General features: G+C 42.3%; 1 protein-coding gene across 2 annotated transcripts; it reads right to left on the bottom strand.

Annotated features, from left to right (window-relative positions):
- Positions 1 to 3,562: 3,562 nt before the first annotated feature.
- On the bottom strand, positions 3,563 to 16,871 carry LOC129237859 (protein lava lamp). Of its 2 annotated transcripts, XM_054872821.1 has the most exons (11): positions 16,735 to 16,871; positions 16,338 to 16,409; positions 16,116 to 16,273; positions 14,756 to 16,048; positions 12,511 to 14,701; positions 9,919 to 12,422; positions 7,717 to 9,736; positions 4,649 to 6,682; positions 4,457 to 4,580; positions 4,228 to 4,376; positions 3,563 to 4,132 (listed from the first exon to the last, which is right to left on the bottom strand). In XM_054872821.1, the coding sequence occupies exons 3-11, from the start codon at positions 16,185 to 16,187 to the stop codon at positions 4,047 to 4,049; spliced, it is 10,473 nt and encodes a 3,490-aa protein (XP_054728796.1). In that variant the 5' UTR covers positions 16,188 to 16,273; positions 16,338 to 16,409; positions 16,735 to 16,871; the 3' UTR covers positions 3,563 to 4,046. The 2 variants fall into 2 exon arrangements, with proteins under 2 accessions (XP_054728796.1, XP_054728795.1); XM_054872820.1 differs by having other exon boundaries at positions 16,116 to 16,409.
- Positions 16,872 to 17,553: the final 682 nt, after the last annotated feature.

Genomic DNA, 17,553 nt, shown 5'->3' with positions numbered 1-17,553 from the left:
AAACGTGGCACCCACTTTGAACAGATCTTTCTCATAGTCAAATGCTCAAGCAATATAAAGCCAACACGTTCCTTTGATATCTTTATGATGTCAGCTATCTCACGCAGCTTTACTCGTCGATTATTCAAAACGATTTTGTGAATGTTTTTATGTTTTCTGGTGTTACCGCCTCATTTGGGCGTCCACTGCGTTGTGCATCATCGGTGTCTCTACGACCACGTTTGAAGTCAGCAAACCATCGAATTATTGTTGTTCCTGATGGAGCGGAGTCCCCATAACACTTTTCAAGTCATTGCTTCGCTAGAATGGTATTTTTCCCCATCAAGAAGCAGTTTAAGATTAAAACAAAGGAATTCTTTTTGATCCATTGTTTTGAAAATAATAAAAGTAGTGTCACAATATCTCACGAACTAATGAATAGAATATCATGAAATTTTAACAGCTGACTTTTTAAGGTTAGCACTAACTGGAAAAGAGTTGAATGCAATAAAAGTAGCGCCATCTATGTGTTAGACCCGGAACTTTTTAGCCCATGTGTTGTAGATAAGCTAAAGCAAATACGAAAAAGGGGCGGAGAAAATATTACTTTCCCTTAGCAATACAGGGTTCTAATAGCCATAAACCATAAACAAATTTTAGGAGTTTTTAGGAGCTTTTTTTGTAGTCACTAAATTTTCCCAATTTTGGGGTTTTAGCATCTTCAAGCACAGATTTACTTAATATTTAAAAAAATATTTGTTTATAATTTTTTTCATGAGACATACAAAAACTTTGAGGTTCGTCATAATTATATTTTATACGCCTTACGGCACATCTTAAGGATAAACACCAATTTTTAACAATTTTTTTACTACAACTACTTTTATATGCCAAGCGTGGAGGTGGAAGAGAAATGGTTTGTACAAATTACTTGTGATTTGAGGTGATGTATAAGGCTTAAGGTCTGTTTCATCACAAAATGGGTTAGAAAGTTTTCTTAATTGGAGTTTTAGCTTCCAAATGATACCAAAAAGTCCAAGTTCCAAGAATTTCGATTTTCGCATTTTGGTCCACATTTACAAAACACAACATTTTGACCAATTTGACTAATTTTCTTTTAAATTCTTAATTTCATTAAATTTTTATAAAAATACAACAAATATCATGTAAATCAGTGTTTTAACATTGTACACAAATTATTACAACTCGACAAATTTTCATCAGATTTTCAAACTTTCCAATCAGGGTTTCAAAAAATTGAGTACGCTCAAGTGGCTCAAAATTCAAGTTAATTTTGTATGATTTTATCCTCTGACTGTGTTCCGCATCTTCTTCATATTAAAAACATTGTCGAGCCCGTATGCGTTTTTCGCTTTCGGTGGCACTCACAAAAAATGTTTGCTTAGGTTTCTGTGGAACCTTTTAACCCTCAAAGTGCCAAAGTGCCAAACTTATAACCCTGTAATCTAACTTGATTCTTTAGATATCCGATTTCGTAATTATTAGCGTTTGCTCGCGTTAAGTAACCGTTGTTGGGTTGTGTAACCAATTGCACCTCAAATAAAAACAAAAAACAGGAAGTCAACTGGTTGTATTCTACCTATTGCATTAAGCCTTAGCGTCGTACTTTCAGAGTGATCCATTAGACGACAGAGTCAGTTACCTACCTGGCTTTTAAAATATTGATCCTCTTTATTGTTTTCAATAACCGATTTGTTCAGCCCTTACTGGTTCCTGAGGCCTCGAATATTATCAGAGCTTAAAGGCTGAAACTCCACTGTACCAAAGCATAACAGATCTGCCTCTTTTCTAGATCCTCATGTCATATGAAGTGAGCCCTTTAGCCTACATATAGAGAGCTCACCAGGCATTTGTGGTCTTCATTGTTTTTAACGACATCTTCGAAGAGTATTTGAAAAGTTAAAGATGATTGAGGAGCTCCAACCAATCTTTTGTGTGAATCAGACCCACAGGAAATTTTTGTCGAGAAAGTTTGGGTGGCAATATCCAAAATCCTAATAAATATAAATCGGTTAGCATCGTAATTACTAATAGCTAAACCTATATATATATATGCATATGGTCCATATTGTTGGACCATAAGAAGAAAGATTTCACGAGACTATCGATGTCGTGCATTATTAAATAACAAGACGCTTTTACAACCACTCGGCCGGACAGTACACAGACAAACACTAAACGACATTCATCGAAAGACACTTACCATCGTCCTAAAATCCCGGCCTCTGAATGCCGTCATCGGAGTCCAACCACCGCCTATTACTGGCGAAGAGCTTCAGTTACCCCACGAGACCCGCGTAACTTTGGCCCAATTGCGTTCTGTAACAGGTTAAACTCCTACCTATCCAAAATCGACCCCGACATACCAAACATATGTCCGGCACGTGAAGGGACACCGCACGGCACTAACCACCTTTTCAGATGCTCCATGAAACCTACTCACCTAATACCCGTCTGCCTCTGGACACGACCTGTCGAAACAGCACGTTTCCTGGGTCTACCGTTGGATAAGTTAGACGAAGACGACTGATAACTGCATTGCACTGGCAGGGTTTAAGAAGCTGCTACAACAACAACAACAACTAACGATACTTTGTTGTTTATTTTGATTTCATAGATTTTTACACCCATAATAAATACAACCCTCCTTTATGCCTCTGGACATTAACTCCATGTCTTCTCAGCCCCTTTTACGCGCAAAGCAAATTTCCATTGTTTAAAACAGTTCAGATTGTCTTCTTCCCTTACCTGTCTTCACAACTCCCTCTTTCAACTGAAGTCGATAGAAGTCACACGACGTAGAATCTGGGGTATAAGGCAGATAACCTAAATAGCCTGCACTTGGCTGAAGCTCCTTGACATGTTGAATTAGATCGCGCATTCTCTTGATAAAAAATCCATGACTTGCTCTTCGTTTCTTCCTTATTCTTTGACGTAGTTCAGCAGGAACGTCAAGGTAGTGACACTGATTAATAGTTTTACCTTCAGGAAGGCAGTGAATGTGCACAACACCATGAATATAGCAAACATAAATGCAGAACTGCAACTCGGCCTTGATGCATCTTCTCGGCCCTCTTGAACGCTTAAAAAAAAAAATCAACTTGGTTGCGATCGAAGGCGGAGCCTTAGCCTTAGATTTGTTTACAGAAGCGAAAAATACTGCTTCCGAAGGAAAGGCAGCCGGCGTGTGTATTCTTGCTTAATTAATTAAAAGTCACAGTTCACATGTTGGGCCAGAGCAAAGACCCTCCCAGGCAACTCGAGTTCTCCATCAAAAATGGGTGTTGATTGATCTCCCATAAAGTGAGCTTCTTTATTTTAACTTTAAACTTTATTGACCAATATTTGAAGTATTTGAAGAAGTCTTAAAACATTTCCATTAAGCGGCAGAATTTCTGAAGCAAAACAAAAAAGAATAAAATTAATTGATGTTTGCCTAGACCGGTAAAGTAAAATATGCCCCAGATTCTATTGTATGACTTTATCTTCGTCATAGCTTTAGAGAATAAATCAACAAACAAAAAAAAAAAAAAGAACGAGAACAGTTAAACAAACAAAAGCATATGGTTACTAACAAATTTTATTTCTTAAACATCATTCAATATAGTCCCAATTATTTTCTAAATACAACTTCTATTTCTTTGTCTTTACAACTACATAGGCATACATTTTACACTAAAGAATGAATGTTTCATATACTTCTGTTCGAATTACGCAGTTACAATATTAAAAAAAATTAAATACACGCAACGGCATTACATATGTTTATCAGCGTTATTTACAGTAGATTATTGAAGTTTTAGTAAACATTTTTTAACAGAACGAAATAAGGTACTTTATAAAATTTTACATCATCGTATTTTTGAAGATAAATATTTAAGAAGATAACAATTCACATATGGTACATAAGTAAGTGCGTAAAGTTAGACCTGAATATCGCATTGGCGTTTGAAACCAATTCAGGCTAATGAATTCAACGATTCTAGAGCAGTGTTGGTTTGCTAACGTTCGTATATTGTCGATTTAGTTGTTTTAAATTTATTGCTTTAATTCAGCGTTGAACTGCCAGCGTCTGGCTTATTACCCCACAGCCAGTTTAGCAGCACAGATGATGGTGATTGGCCGGTTTGCGCTGACAAAGAAAAAACAAATAAAACGTATTACAAAAATTATAATATTTCCGATCACTTGTTCAGACAAGAAGATTAGTTATTAACTCTCAATTACCTGCATCTGTGCCCACTAATTCGGAGACAGCGGCTTGCGGCATCTTAGCCACATCCTGTTGTATCTTTTCCATTTGTCGTATGCGCTGATCGCGTTCCTCTTTAATCACCTTGTCCTTGGAATGATTGACAGTTTGCAATTGAGACAATCTAAATGAGATTATAATGATCGAAATAATTAATATTAAAATGTGATTGCTCGCAGAGCAAAACAACGCTAATCCGCTTACTTTTGGCTCAATTCATCGGCTGAATCACCGGCACCCGCTGGACTAACAACACTGCGCTGTGTTTGACCAGCAGCGACTGTGTCTTGTGACGTAATCACGGTGTTGTCCGCTGGCGAGTTAGGAGCTGCGAAAAATTAATACAATTAATTGAAATATCTAACCAAAACAGTATAGAAAACAGTATTAACTTACGCTCCACATAATTCGTAACCGCTTTGATGGCCTCCACCTGCCGCAGCGTATTGGACAGCTTCAGCTGCAGAGTGTCACGCTCCTCTAGCAGCGATACTAACTCCAGCGTCATTTCCTCGCAACGCATATCTCGCTGGTGAAGCATATACAGCGCAAAATCTAATTCGGATTTTGGCACGAGTGTGGAATCGTTGCCGCTCGCCGCATTGGCGCCCCTTCGCTGTTCGGCTACAACGCTGCCGCTAATGCCACTGTGTGACGAGGTATTCTGTAGTTTAAATGGATCGTATTGAGCCGCCAAGCGCGCATACTCTGCTGAGCGTATTGCCAACTGCTCCTTCAAGGTGACAATTTCCATTTCCTGGCTCTCGAGCGCCGCTTGCATTTTCTCAATAATTGTATCCGCGTCTGCTTCATGCTCTTCGTTGATAATGCGGTGGCGCAATGGTGTACCATTCTTTGAGGCGGCCGCCGACGAAGAGCCCGATTGCGTGGTTGACACGGAGCCAGGCGTAGATGTGGCTGTCGTTTCAGCAGAAATGCCCAGTTGCGCACCTTGGTCGTGTGGCTGTGCTTGTCGCTGCGCGGCCAACTCCTCACGTAGGCGTACCTCGGTTAATTTGAATTCGGCTTCGCGTTGTTCTAAATGCTCGCGCCACATCTTGGCGATTTCACCGCATTTTTGCTCAACTATCGCCTCCCACTGGGCATTCAAAGCAACATGGTCGAGTGGCGGTGCTGCGTCGGGTGCTGCAGTCGGAATGGAAGTGTCGGCGCTTCCGCTGGCTCTGAGCACCTCAATTGTACGCCGCAGCTCAGCAATTTCGAAGTTTTGCGTATCTAACTGCAGCGCCGCCGCCTTCAGCTTGTCTTCATTTTCGAGGCTACTCATCACATGATTGTTCAGCACCTTCAGTTCTTCCTCCATATTTTGCTTTTCGCTCTGCAGTGCTTTTAGCTGTTGTTCCAACTGTTGCGTTTGCTCTCGCAATTCTGCATTCTCGGTCTCGACACCGTTCTTGTTGGCCTGCATTTCGCTGGTGATCTGCACGGATAAATTGTGTTCCATCTCTTGTTTGTCATCCTCCAAATTTTTAACTTGCATTTTCAGCAAATGGATCTCCTGGTTCTTTGTTAGTATCTCCAGTACAAGCTTCTCAGTTTGGTCTTCACGCATCAAATCCTCAATGCGCTGTTTTAAATGCATTATCTCAGATTCCTTTTCCTGTAACTGCGCGTTGAGTTCATCCACGTCAACACTGCTGGATGGCGCGGTACTCAAGATGGCGCTTGAAGCTGTGCTGAGCGCTTGTGTCGCAAAGTCTTGTTCCAGCTGCCTGACACGTTGCTCTAAAACACCATTTTCCGCGCGCAACTGTACATTTTCACTGACAAGGAGTTCCGTATTTACTGTAGAAGCCGCTGATGCGTTCGCGCTCTGCAGCTCTTGATTGGCTTGCAACAACTCGGCATGTTTTGTTTGCAGCTCCAGCAACTGTGATTGTACGGCACCGAAGTCGGCCTCGATTCGCGCCATTTGCGCATTTGTCTCAGATAAGTTGCTTTCGGCTTTCGATAGCGCTGCCTGCAGTTGTTCTTCCCGGGTGCTCTCCGCTCGGCTCTTAGTTAAGTTGGCTTCTGCTTCCAGCAAGGCGGCATTCAGTTGCTCTTCGCGCCCTTTCAGGCGATTTAGCTCGCTGGTTTGCTCTTCGAATGATGCATGTAAGGAGTTATACTTTTCCTGTAACTGCTGATATTCCGCTTTTACTTCATTATATTTGGCCTTCTCCGCGCTTTCACTTGCCAGAGATTTGTTATCGCGATCAGCTAACTGCTGCTGCAACATCTTCTGAGCTTCCTCGGCTCGCAGCACATTCGCCTTTTCATCGTCCAGAAGCGCTTGAAGTTCTTGGCGATCGACATTTATATCCCGTATTTCTGCTGTAAGTTCACTGATGCGTTGGCGGAGCTGCTGCCTTTCCAGCTCGCCTGTGGGTGGTGGCATTGGCGTGGGCTGGGCTTGGGCGTTGGTGGCTAGAGTAAGCGAAATTAGAGATTAAAAGGCTTGACAGGGCTAGTTTACTCACTCTGGACCCAACTTGTCGAAACAGCAAGTTTCCTGGGCCTACCTTTAGATGAGCTAGACGAAGACGGCCGGTGATTTACACTACATTGACAGGGTTTAGTATTGCTGCTACTTATTTGATGTTATTGTTACCTGGATTCATTCGTAGAGCTTATAAGGAATGTGAGCTTTAAATTTTTACACACAGGTATTACTTGGCAGAAGCCAATGCAAGTGAACCGGGTGGAGATTACAAAATCTGCTGAGTCACAAAGCATACCTCAGAGTGAACAGCTACTTCTTAGAGTCTACGAAACAATAAATATCTGCCCACATGCGAAATGTGTCTACAAGGCATTGCCCACCTCTCGAACATTTGTTCATACGACAATCGGTTCTACACTGCCAGAAATACCCGATTTTTTGGTTGTCATGTCAGCAGCGATAAGCACTCAACATTGATGAAGAATGTTTATGATTTTACAACAACAATAACTCATCTGAAGGCCGGTCTTTTCCACAATAATTCGTCTAAGCCCAATTCGCTTAAAAAGCCTAAGAGCTGGCTTGTTGGCATCGAATGCATATGCGCTCGTTCTGAGCATAATAAGCCAGGGTGTTTCAGCGCATTTGCGATGTGTCATTGCACTCAAGACGCAAGTAAGGTGATGTTTCTGACTCATTCAAACATTTTCCGAGCTTATGCTAAGGATGTCACAGTCTGCAACATCCGGTTTTTAGCACGCTCTTCTCAGAGAAATTAAAGTACAAGGCTAAGGTAAGCTAACTCGTACAAAGAAGAAGAAAAAGAGTGGCCTACCAAAGGAAGGACAAAAGTATATCTATTAGTTTCAGATCCTGCCATTGCCAACTGGGACATACTAATGTCATCAACAGCTCTTTAGAGGCATATCAACGCCACCGAAAAAAAACAGTACCGTTCTTATGATTTTATGCAATGATAAACTATAACATTGGATTAAAGATATACCGAACCACTCACCAACAGATTCTGTTTCCTGCTGCCGCTGTTGTGTTTGCGCAGCTGCTCCAATACTCGCCTCCGTATCTGGTCCCCAATCCTCCAATCTATTAACTTTCGCCTGCAGTTCCTGTATTCTCGCCTGATACATTTGCACTTCCATATCTTGGCGTTCCTTCATTTCAGCCATACGTTCGCTGCCTGCTGTCAGTACATCGATGCGCTTCAGCAACTTCTCCTTTTCCACGCCGTATAATTCGTGCTGTTTACGCTCTTCCTGCAAACGTTCCTCCAGTTGCTTAATTTGCGATTTGAGTTCATCCTGTATAGCGGCGTCTAAATCAAAGAATGATGATGCCGTACCTGAGGCGTTAGCGCCCTTTGTCGCACTGCTTTGCAACTCATCGATCTTTGTCTTATACTCCTTGAGTTTCTTCATTAGTTTGCCAGATTTCACCTGCAATTCCTGCTTTTGTTGCTCACAACGTTCCACCGTTAGCTGCAGCACAGCAATTTTCTCTGTCTGCTCGGCCAACTGTAGTTCCAGTTGTTGCTCACGCGGCACCAAAGAGACTCGGGCGCCCAAGTTGGCTGCCGCCGTCCTGGAGAAGTGCTCCTCTTCAACGGCTGCCTCCTGCGCGCTCCATGAGTCACCCCAGTCGCCACCCAGGTCAAGCACAGCTGCTGTTTGTTCGCCTTGCGGTTGGCAAATGTATGCCTTTTCGGGCACAATTGGCTCTTCCACCACAGGCTCATTGGATACAGGTGGTATGACTAAAGTTTCAAAGGCATTTCCATCACTACCCGCGCCGCCAAAGAACATATCCAGTGTGGGCATTGCATTTGACGTGTTACCTGCTTGTAAATTCGTTAATGCGTCTGGTATAATTTGGCTCTCGAGCGCCGAGGTGCGTTCTTTTAGCGTCTGCTCGTCCTCTAGTGCGCGTCGCAGTTGAGCCAACTCGTTGTCGCGTTGCTGTAACATTGCTTGTAACTGTTTTAAGTTGTTTTGTAATTGTTCAAGGCCCATCAAATCACACTCTTGCTTGTCGTTGGAGGCTTGTTTCTGTTGCATACTGCGTTCCAACCCTCTCAGCTGCTGGTCCCGCTCATTAAGTTCGCGCTGCACCGCTGATAAGTTGGCTTCCAATTGCTTGATTTGCTGCTGCGTTGCTGCATCTGCCTGTTTAAGTGCAACGTTTTCATTCAGCACTTTCTGCAACTCCGCGCGCACCGCATTCAGCTCTTTAGAGCGCTCAATTTGCTGTCGCTCCAATTCACTGAACGCTTGCTCATTTTCGCGCAGCTGCTCTTTAAATTCCAGTTCGCGCTGATTGCGTGTAGCCAACTTATTTTCGAGATCCTGCGCATGCTTCTCCAAATCGGACACATTACGCTGTAGATCCTCGATTGTGGGCTGCTCAAGCGCGCTGTTTACATTGTCGCTACCATGAATGAGCGCACTACTTTCGAGAGTTCCGACGGTACGCACTTGCACAATCTCATCGAAGGGCGAGGGCGTCGCCTGCTCGGTGGTAAAGAAAAGTGGCGGCGCCGGTATGACATCCTGTTGCGTTGGTTGTCCAAACACTGCAGCGGCTGTGGGTGTAGTAAAGTTAGAGTTTCGTAAATTCTCAATTTCCTGGTTCTTCGCCATCAGCTGCCGATGCATTTCTTGATTGCCTTCGAGCACTTTGTGGAACTCAGACTGCACTGAATTTAGTTCACGTTGCAGACGCGCAATCTGATCATTCTTTTCCAGGAATTCACGCTGCAAACGGGCGCTTTCCTCGCCTTGAGGTGCTGCTTGACTTGTTAGCGCCGCGCTTTGCTGTGGCAAGCCAAATGCTAAGGCAAGCGGATCGGGCTGTGCTGCTCCGACTGCGCCTTGTGGTTGTGCGGCGGCAGCAGCTGCCATTTGTAATTGCAAATTCTGGCGTTGATAATTATCGATAATTGCTTCCTTCTCTGCAAGCAAATCGGTTAGGCGTTTATTCTCCGTTTCTATAAACACTTGATCGTCAGTTTGGTTTTGTCCAACCTGCAAGGAATTTGAATTTGATATAAATGACGACTCTTTATCTTCATACCGAATATATTTCAATTAATTTAATGTTCCCTTTAAAAGTTGCTACAACTTGTTGAGAATTATATATGAATAAAAATCAATTTGAGATAATAACAGGCATTAATTTTTCAAATTACTATTTACTTTTCACTCACCTGCATTCGCAATGTGTCCAATTCGGAGATTTGAGTTCGCAATGCTTGCAGCTCCACTTCGTGATTGCTCGCCAACGTTTCAATTTGATGACGCAAATTATCGATTTCCGTTTTATCTTGCATTGTTTGCATGCGCAGCTCCTGTAACTCGTATTGATCCTGCTGGCTGCCTTCGTTCTGCATGCGCAGCCAAGTTGCCTCACGTTCCAACTCCTGCTTGGCCTGGTCCAAGGCGTTTAGTGATTCTTTCAATCGCACAATTTCGTCCTTCTGCTCATTGCACTCATCCTGCGCGCGCTCAAGATCTTCTGCTACCGCGCGTTTCTCGTTATTCATTTTAGATAATTGTTCGCTCAGTTCATTTTCCAACTCATCCAGCTCCGTTGTTTTGACTGCCAATTTGGCATCGTAAACGGTACGCAACTGTTCTACATCTGCGCGCGCAGCGGTGAGTTGCTCACGCAGCGTTTGAGTCTCCGTCTCTATATTCGTCTCACTTTGCTCGCGGTATATCTGATATTCTCTTTCCATTTTAGCATAGTTGGTGCTGAGTTGGTTGAACTCGGCTTGTATACGTTCTACGCGATCCATCAAATCATCCTTCTCTTCTTGCGCCTGCAGAAGGCGTTGGCCAATGATATCATCATGCTCGGAGAGCATATTCAGGCGGTAGAGCAGTTCATCTTCCGCCTGCTCGTGTTCGGTTTCGCGCGTCTGCATTTGGGCACACAACAAATTCGTACGCCGTTCCATTGATGCGCGTCGCTCTTCGAAGGTGGCTATGCCCTCTTCCAGTTTGCATATCTTCTCTTTGTAAGTGGCATTATCCTGCTCGAGCGTTTCAATATAGGACATGTTTTCTTGTAGCTTGGCTTGTATGCCATCGTGCAGTGTTTCCAGCCGCCCAATGGTAGCCTGGAAGGTGGATTGCTCTGAATTGAAACGCTCATTCAACTTGTCGTAGGCAGCCTGTAGTTCTACATAGGCCTGCTGAGAGATTTGGGGCTGCGATGGCGTTGGTGGAGTAGCACTCAAGCTGGCGACATTTGACCGTGGCTCAATGTACTCTTCTTCGGGGCGCGAACTCAACTTGTCTTGCAAATCCTTTAACTGCGCTTGTAGGCGTTGGATCTGATTGTTGCGCTCTTTAATGACCGTCTTTGACTTTTCGAACTTCAGCGACTTTGCTTTGAGCTCTTCACTAAGCGTTTGCAGACGTTCTTCGAATGTGCGCACCTTTTCCTCCAGCGCTTGTGTGATATTGTCAGCTTGCGCGTGGCTCTGTATTTGCTGTTGTAATTGTGTAGCCAACTCACTCTTATGTGCTAGCGCCTCTTCTATATCTTTGATGGCAAAATACTTCTCTCGCTCACTTTCACGAATTTGTATCAATTCTTCTTGCATGCTGTAGATTTCCGCTTCGGCCTCTTGCAGTTTGTGTGTCTTTTCTTCCAACTGCCTCTTTAGCTCTTCATTTTCTTCATTAGTCGCGTTGGCCATATCCAGCGCATTATCACCCCAGCCGGACGATTGTTCTTGCGCATCGACCAAAGCGACTTGGAGTTGCACAATCTCGCTGTTCTTTTGCGCCAAAGTTCTCTCCAATTGCTCTAATTGGCTTTGTAAACGGCGATCAAGTTCAGTGGCCTCTGCCGTTTCTTTAGCTTTTAATTCGAGTTGCGCCTTTAGCTCTTCGATCTGAGTTTCTAGCTGCTTTCTTGTGTCTGTATGTGCCTGTTCGTCGCTTAGTACCTGTTGTTTGGTTTGCATTGCCTCCACGCTGCCCTTCTCCAACTCATTTACTTTGGCTTCCAACTCTTGGCATTGAGTGACTCGTTTTTTCAAATTAGCTGCATACTTCTTCATTTTTTCGAGTTGTTCTTTGTTGCGTTTCTCAAGCTCTCTATTGATTTTATCTAATTTTTGGTTTTCAAGCTCCAAACGCTGTATATCACTTTCTAGCTGCGGTATTTGCTCAACGGTAGCTCTATGGCTATGAAGCTCATCTAACAATTTATCAACGACCGATTTCTGTTCGTTATTATCCTTACGCAAATCTTCGAGCTCCTTGTTTTTGCTTTCCATAACTTCCTGTAAATAGCTGATTTCATCTTCCTTCGCAATGATTTTATTTGCATTCTCTTCCATCGATTTGTACAAGTCCATAACTTGTTGATTTAGTGTTTCGATTGTTTCTTGTTTGTTTGAAAGCTCATTGACTTGTTCGGTCACTAAGTTCTTATTTATTTTCAAAGCTTCGCGCAGCTTCTCGCACTCCTTGCGGAGGTCTTCGGACAACTGGTCACCTGCGGACTCTAAAGCACGCTTCATCTCCTTGATTTCAGCTCGCAGCTCCGTAATTTGCTCGTCGCGTTCCTGCAATTTTATAAGCTGCATGTTATTCTCGTGTTCGTGCTCCTTGTAGGCTTCTATCAGTTGCTGTTTTTGTTCGGTGACAAGCGTTTGCAGAATGTTCATTTCACCTTCGTATGTATCGCACTTGCCTGCAAGAGAAATGATATATTTAGTGCAAAAACTATACCAAAAACAGACCTTTAATTAATTTAAGCTTAAAAATCGCAATTCATTTACCTTCCAACTCTCTCCTCAAACGCAACAGCTCTTTTACCTCCTTCTCGTGCGATAAATTCGTTTCGTTAAGCAGGCTTTCAAGTTCGCTTGAAGTCTTTTTCAAAGTTTCCAGCTCTTCATTCAGTTGTGTAATTTCTCCGCTTTTCTCTTCGCGCGCTGTGCGCGTTTCAACCAACTGCAAACGTAGATTCTCGATTGTGGATTGCAAGTCTACACATTGTTCTTCATATTTTTTGAGCGCCTCTAATTGCTTTTCACGTTCCTCTCTTGCTGTTTGATCCTCAGTTAGCGCTGGCACTGGTGCCGCTGTCGTTGTTGCTTCGGTGGTGTCAGCAACATCATCCTCACGCGCTTCCTGTAGTTCTCGACGCAGGTCTTCGATTGTTTCTTTGAGCAGGCGGTTTTGTGTGGTCAGTTGTTCGTATTCTGCTAGTGCTTTGCCATTGGGCGCAGTAACCGCGACGACCGTTTCCACTACCGTTACAGTCTCTACAGCTGTGCTAGCCTCTTTCACCTTTTGCAACAGTTCGCTTAGCTGCGTATGGGCGTTCTTGGCCTCCTTAGCCAATTTTTTGGAGGCGATGAATTTAGCGTTTTTATCGCTGGCCTTACGGTAGATCTCCAATTCTTGGTTCAGATTAGTGAGACATTTTTCACACTTGTCAAAGAGTGCTGCATCCTCTTTGCTGTCAAGTGCGGCCACTACTTCGGAGGACTTTTGCATTGATGATAGTTCTTGTGAAAGCTGGTTGCTTTGCACCTTAAATTCGGCCACTTGCACTGCAAGTTGATCTTTCTCTTTGCCCAGCCCCTTGATGCGTTCTTCCAATTTTACTTTAACGTCATTTGCCAACAACAAATTTGTCTCCATTTCCTCATTATCTCTCGTGAGTTCCTCCACTTTTCTGATCAGTTCGTGGTTTTCGGCTGTGAGGTGCTCCATGCGTTCGAGCACTTCGCGACGCTCTGTTGTAAATAATTCTATTTTATTCATCAACTCTGAACTTTCTTCGCGCAATTTGACGAGACTATCGCTCAGCTCAGGCGCCAGTTCGGTTTGTGTAAGTTCATTTACCGAACTGACGACATTTTCATCAAGTCGCTTATTCTGTTCATCAATTTCTGCGCGTTCCTGCTGTGTTAACCGTTCAACAATTTCGATTGATTCGGCTGATGAGGACGATTTACTAAGTTTCTCTATTTTATCTAATAATTCTATGTTTTCAACCATGTAATTCTGTAACTTCTTTTCAACTGCCTGCTTTTGTTCTTGCAAATCAACCAGTTTCTGATTTTGTTCCTCCATTTCGACCATAGTTTTAGATAAACGCTCTTCCAGCTGCTGCAACTGTTGAGCTTGCTCTTCCACTTTTTCCTCCAGATGTATCTCGAACATTTCAGACTTAACGCGCGCATCTTCTTTACCTTCTCTGTTGCGGATTTCTTCTTGCAATTCTTGCTCGACTACTTTAAGTCGTTGTTCCTGCTCGTATTTTTGCTCTTCCAACAACCTTATTGTCTCTATTTGTGTTTTTTGTTTTCCCTCTAATTCAGCAATGAGAATTTGAAGCTCGTGTGAGCTATTATCGGTGGACTCTTTGGTGGCTACGTCGACTTGGGATAATTGCCACTGACCCTTCTCATCTTCCAATTCAATAACTTTTTGCTCCAACTCCTCAACCAAAGCTTCTAAGCGCACATTTTCAGCGTTCAAATCCGAACTTTGCTTCAACTTCTCTACTTGCTTCTCGGTTTGTTTGCATTTCAACTTGAGTTTTATCATTGCCTTGTTAGATTCGTCCAGTTTGTGCTTCAACTGCTGTATTTCCGCTTCTAATTTCGGATTATCCGCAGCGTCACCTCCGTTTGAAGAAAATAATGGCTTGCTTTTTTTGCTAGCTTCAAGTTTTTCTTCAAGAACTTTGAAGTTTGCATTCAGTACATTAAGTTCGATTGTTTTCTCCATCACTTCCTCTTCTAAACGGCTCGCTGTGCTTTGGCGGTCCTTCAGATCTTCGCGTTGGCTTTCAATGGTGGCTTCGAGTGCAGCAATCTTTTCAGCAATACTGGTATCCGACACTTCCAACTTTTCTTGTTCGCTGATTGTTTCCTTTAATTGCCTATTTTCTTCCGACAGCTTGTCACATTCATCACGAAGTTCCTGTATTTGTTTAGCCATTTCCTCGTTAACCTAAAGAGAGATTAATATCTTTCATTTGTACTAATTTAATAACCCAAATTTTACCTGCACTCTTGTCATATTATCAGTTTTAGGCTCCATAACGATTGCTTCTGTAGAGTTCTGTAACTTCTCTAACACCTCTTCTAAGGAAGAACATTTCTCCTCACTGCGCTGCAATTCTTCTTGTACTGAATGTAGTTTATCATTTGCCGTTTCCAGTTCGGCCTTTACTTGCTGCAATTGCTCCTCGAGTTTGTTATTCTTCAACGTTAAATCACAACGTGTTGACTCCAAAATATCGTTGATCTCTTCCAATTCATTAATGCGTGTGCACTTATCAGCTAGTTCGCTGCGAAGGCTTTCGATATCGTTTTTCTCCATATCGGCTAGTTCGTAAAGTTCGTTAGATGTGTCGCCTTGTTTTAGCCGCATAAGGCAAAGTTCTTCATCTTTAGCACTAACATCTAAGCGTATTTGCTCCAATTCTTCGGCTAATTGATTTGTCTCACCATTTTTGCTATCGATCTCAGTTTGACGCTCTTGCAGTGCCTTTTCTAATTCCTTTACTTTATTTTCTAATTCCTTTTGTTGTTTTAGGTCTACTGATTCAATTGGTTTTGCTGCTTCTTGGTTGCCGTGCCCTTGCCGCTCCTTTTCGAGCTGTTTTTCCAGCAGGCGGCAGCGATTTTCAAGGAACTTAATGCGTTCTTTCTCCAAAGAGAACGGCTGAGACGACAAATCTGTGGCCGATTTGTGTCGCTCACGTGACGCCGGTGAGCGCACCATCAATGCACTGAGATCACTCATTGATTTGCCCAATTCGGTGGTATCTTCCAAACATTGTTGTGTCGTGTCGAATTTCTCCTTCAACTGTGAAACGAGCTGCTCTAAATGTTGTTTACTTGATGCGCGTTGTGCCATTAACAGTTTATTCTGCTCCATTTGCTTACGCAACAGCAGCACTTTTTCACTACCTGCCGTCGAACTACTGGAAAGTGATTTGCTAGATCCACTGCGCTGTTGGGATTTTAATGGTGTGAAGTGTGGCGAAGCACCAACTGATTGCTCCACATAGGAGAACGAGTGTGCCAATTGTGGAAGCTCTTGTGTATGTTGTTCTTGCTCAAATTGCTGTTCCCGCAGTGGCTCACTAGATTCTTTTGGCACAAATGTGGGCACATTTTCTTGAACTGTTGTTGGGGTGGCAGCAGGTAGGCTCTGCCGAGAACGAGCTTTAAGTTTTAAATGTGTCAGACGTTGGGCAATGTTCTTGACCTTCTCTTGCGCAGTTGAAGTTGACTTGCCATGTGCAACCTCCGATTTACGTACAAGTTCTTTCAGCGCCGATATCTTTTTCTGCCAAATAAATTAATACTGTTAGTTGGCTAAGACCACAAAGAATATACAGTTTTTTGCATGTCACCTGTTGCTTGGAAAAGCTCTCCTGCAGATTGCTGATATGTGAAGCTTGCTCATTGCCATCATTGCTGGACATTTTTTTCGTTACAACAAAAGGTGTTTCTCGGTTCTACTTTGTTGTTATTCGTTACACTTTCTAATTACAGTTTCTGCTAACACAAACTACTTTTATAATTATTATCTATTCCTATTTTTTGCACCACTTTCTAGTTAAACTTCTTCATACACTCTTCATTATTGTTGTTGTTTTTTCCGTTCGCATACGAAGTTCACTTTAATCGATTTTTGTACATTTGCGCTGCAAGGAAAAACAAAATAACCACATTAATCTAAAAACAAATATGAAATCACACTCTTAAATGTGCTTCGTTGCTCAACGTTTTTTGTTTTCGTATACACAAAACAAGAATCTAAGTGGAGCACCCGATTTTTGGTGCTGGTTTAGCCCGTACGGAGAATGTATGACGTGTACATGACCGCAACACAAAATAATTGAACTGTATTCTGTGAACTTGAAACAATATTAAATCAACAGGATATCCCCAAAGACGTTGTGCCACTACTGCTTAGAGTTAATAATTTTATTTTTAAGGCAAATTTATTTACAATACAAGAACATTTACCAAATTCCAAATACAAAACTTCAGACAATACACAACCAAAATATATTCCATGTCAGCAGAAATTTTCACACTGTCAAATCCACCGCGTTGCCAACTCTATGACAGATAATCGCTGGGTTGACAGCTCTTTTTGATGTCAATAACACAATTGGGAATGTGCAATGAACGAAGAAGGTGAAAATTTAAAACGAACGCAAACATTTGATTACCGCTTCCTGTTTCCAGTTTTTACATATATTACATATGTGTATTTAATTTAAAAATAGTTATTGATTTGAAATATTATGATCGAAGTGATTGATATAGAAGTAGTTTATTTAATACTCTAAATATCAGATGCATGAGTCTTGTGTTATATTAAGCAAATGATCAAGTTACAGACCCCGAGATGAGCCGATGTAAATTTACTCCCACAATGGCCCATGGAATAAAGTTTATGAATGTAAGTTTAAATAATGTTATATATATTGTATATAGAGTTCAAATAGAGTAAAATGCTTTGTAATGTGAAAACGAAGTAGTCTCGATCAGCGCGATACATATACAGTACCTTTTGGAAGAAAGTTTGTATGCAAATTGTATACCGTGTTGAATTAGATGAAAACGCTCTGCAATATTAAGCTGATGGAGCGCCGGTCAGCTAGAATTGACTCACACGCAGAGTTTGAAAGAAAGTTTGTTGTTGAAAATTTGCCAAAAATGTAGTTTGTATTTCTTAAGACCTTCGATATTTAATGATAGATATTTATTCAAAACTTGCTGCCTTTTTGATACTAGTAAAGGACGCACACCACAAATAAGAGGAGGAGTTCGGGTAAA

Source organism: Anastrepha obliqua, chromosome 2 (assembly GCF_027943255.1).
Source record: "Anastrepha obliqua isolate idAnaObli1 chromosome 2, idAnaObli1_1.0, whole genome shotgun sequence".
In the NCBI taxonomy this organism is placed as follows: Eukaryota; Metazoa; Arthropoda; class Insecta; order Diptera; family Tephritidae; genus Anastrepha; species Anastrepha obliqua.
The sequence above is the reverse complement of the archived record's forward strand: the minus strand, read 5'-3'. Positions and strand labels throughout refer to the sequence as shown.

Bases quoted from the DNA above. Each gene is read 5' to 3' on its own strand.
- LOC129237859 (XM_054872820.1), bottom strand. From the start codon at position 16,187: ATGTCCAGCAATGATGGCAATGAGCAAGCTTCACATATCAGCAATCTG. The intron at 16,049-16,115 runs GTGACATGCAAA...TTTATTTGGCAG, and splicing joins AGAGCTTTTCCAAGCAACAG to AAAAAGATATCGGCGCTGAA. The intron at 4,133-4,227 runs GTAATTGAGAGT...TTTCTTTGTCAG, and splicing joins ATTAGTGGGCACAGATGCAG to CGCAAACCGGCCAATCACCA.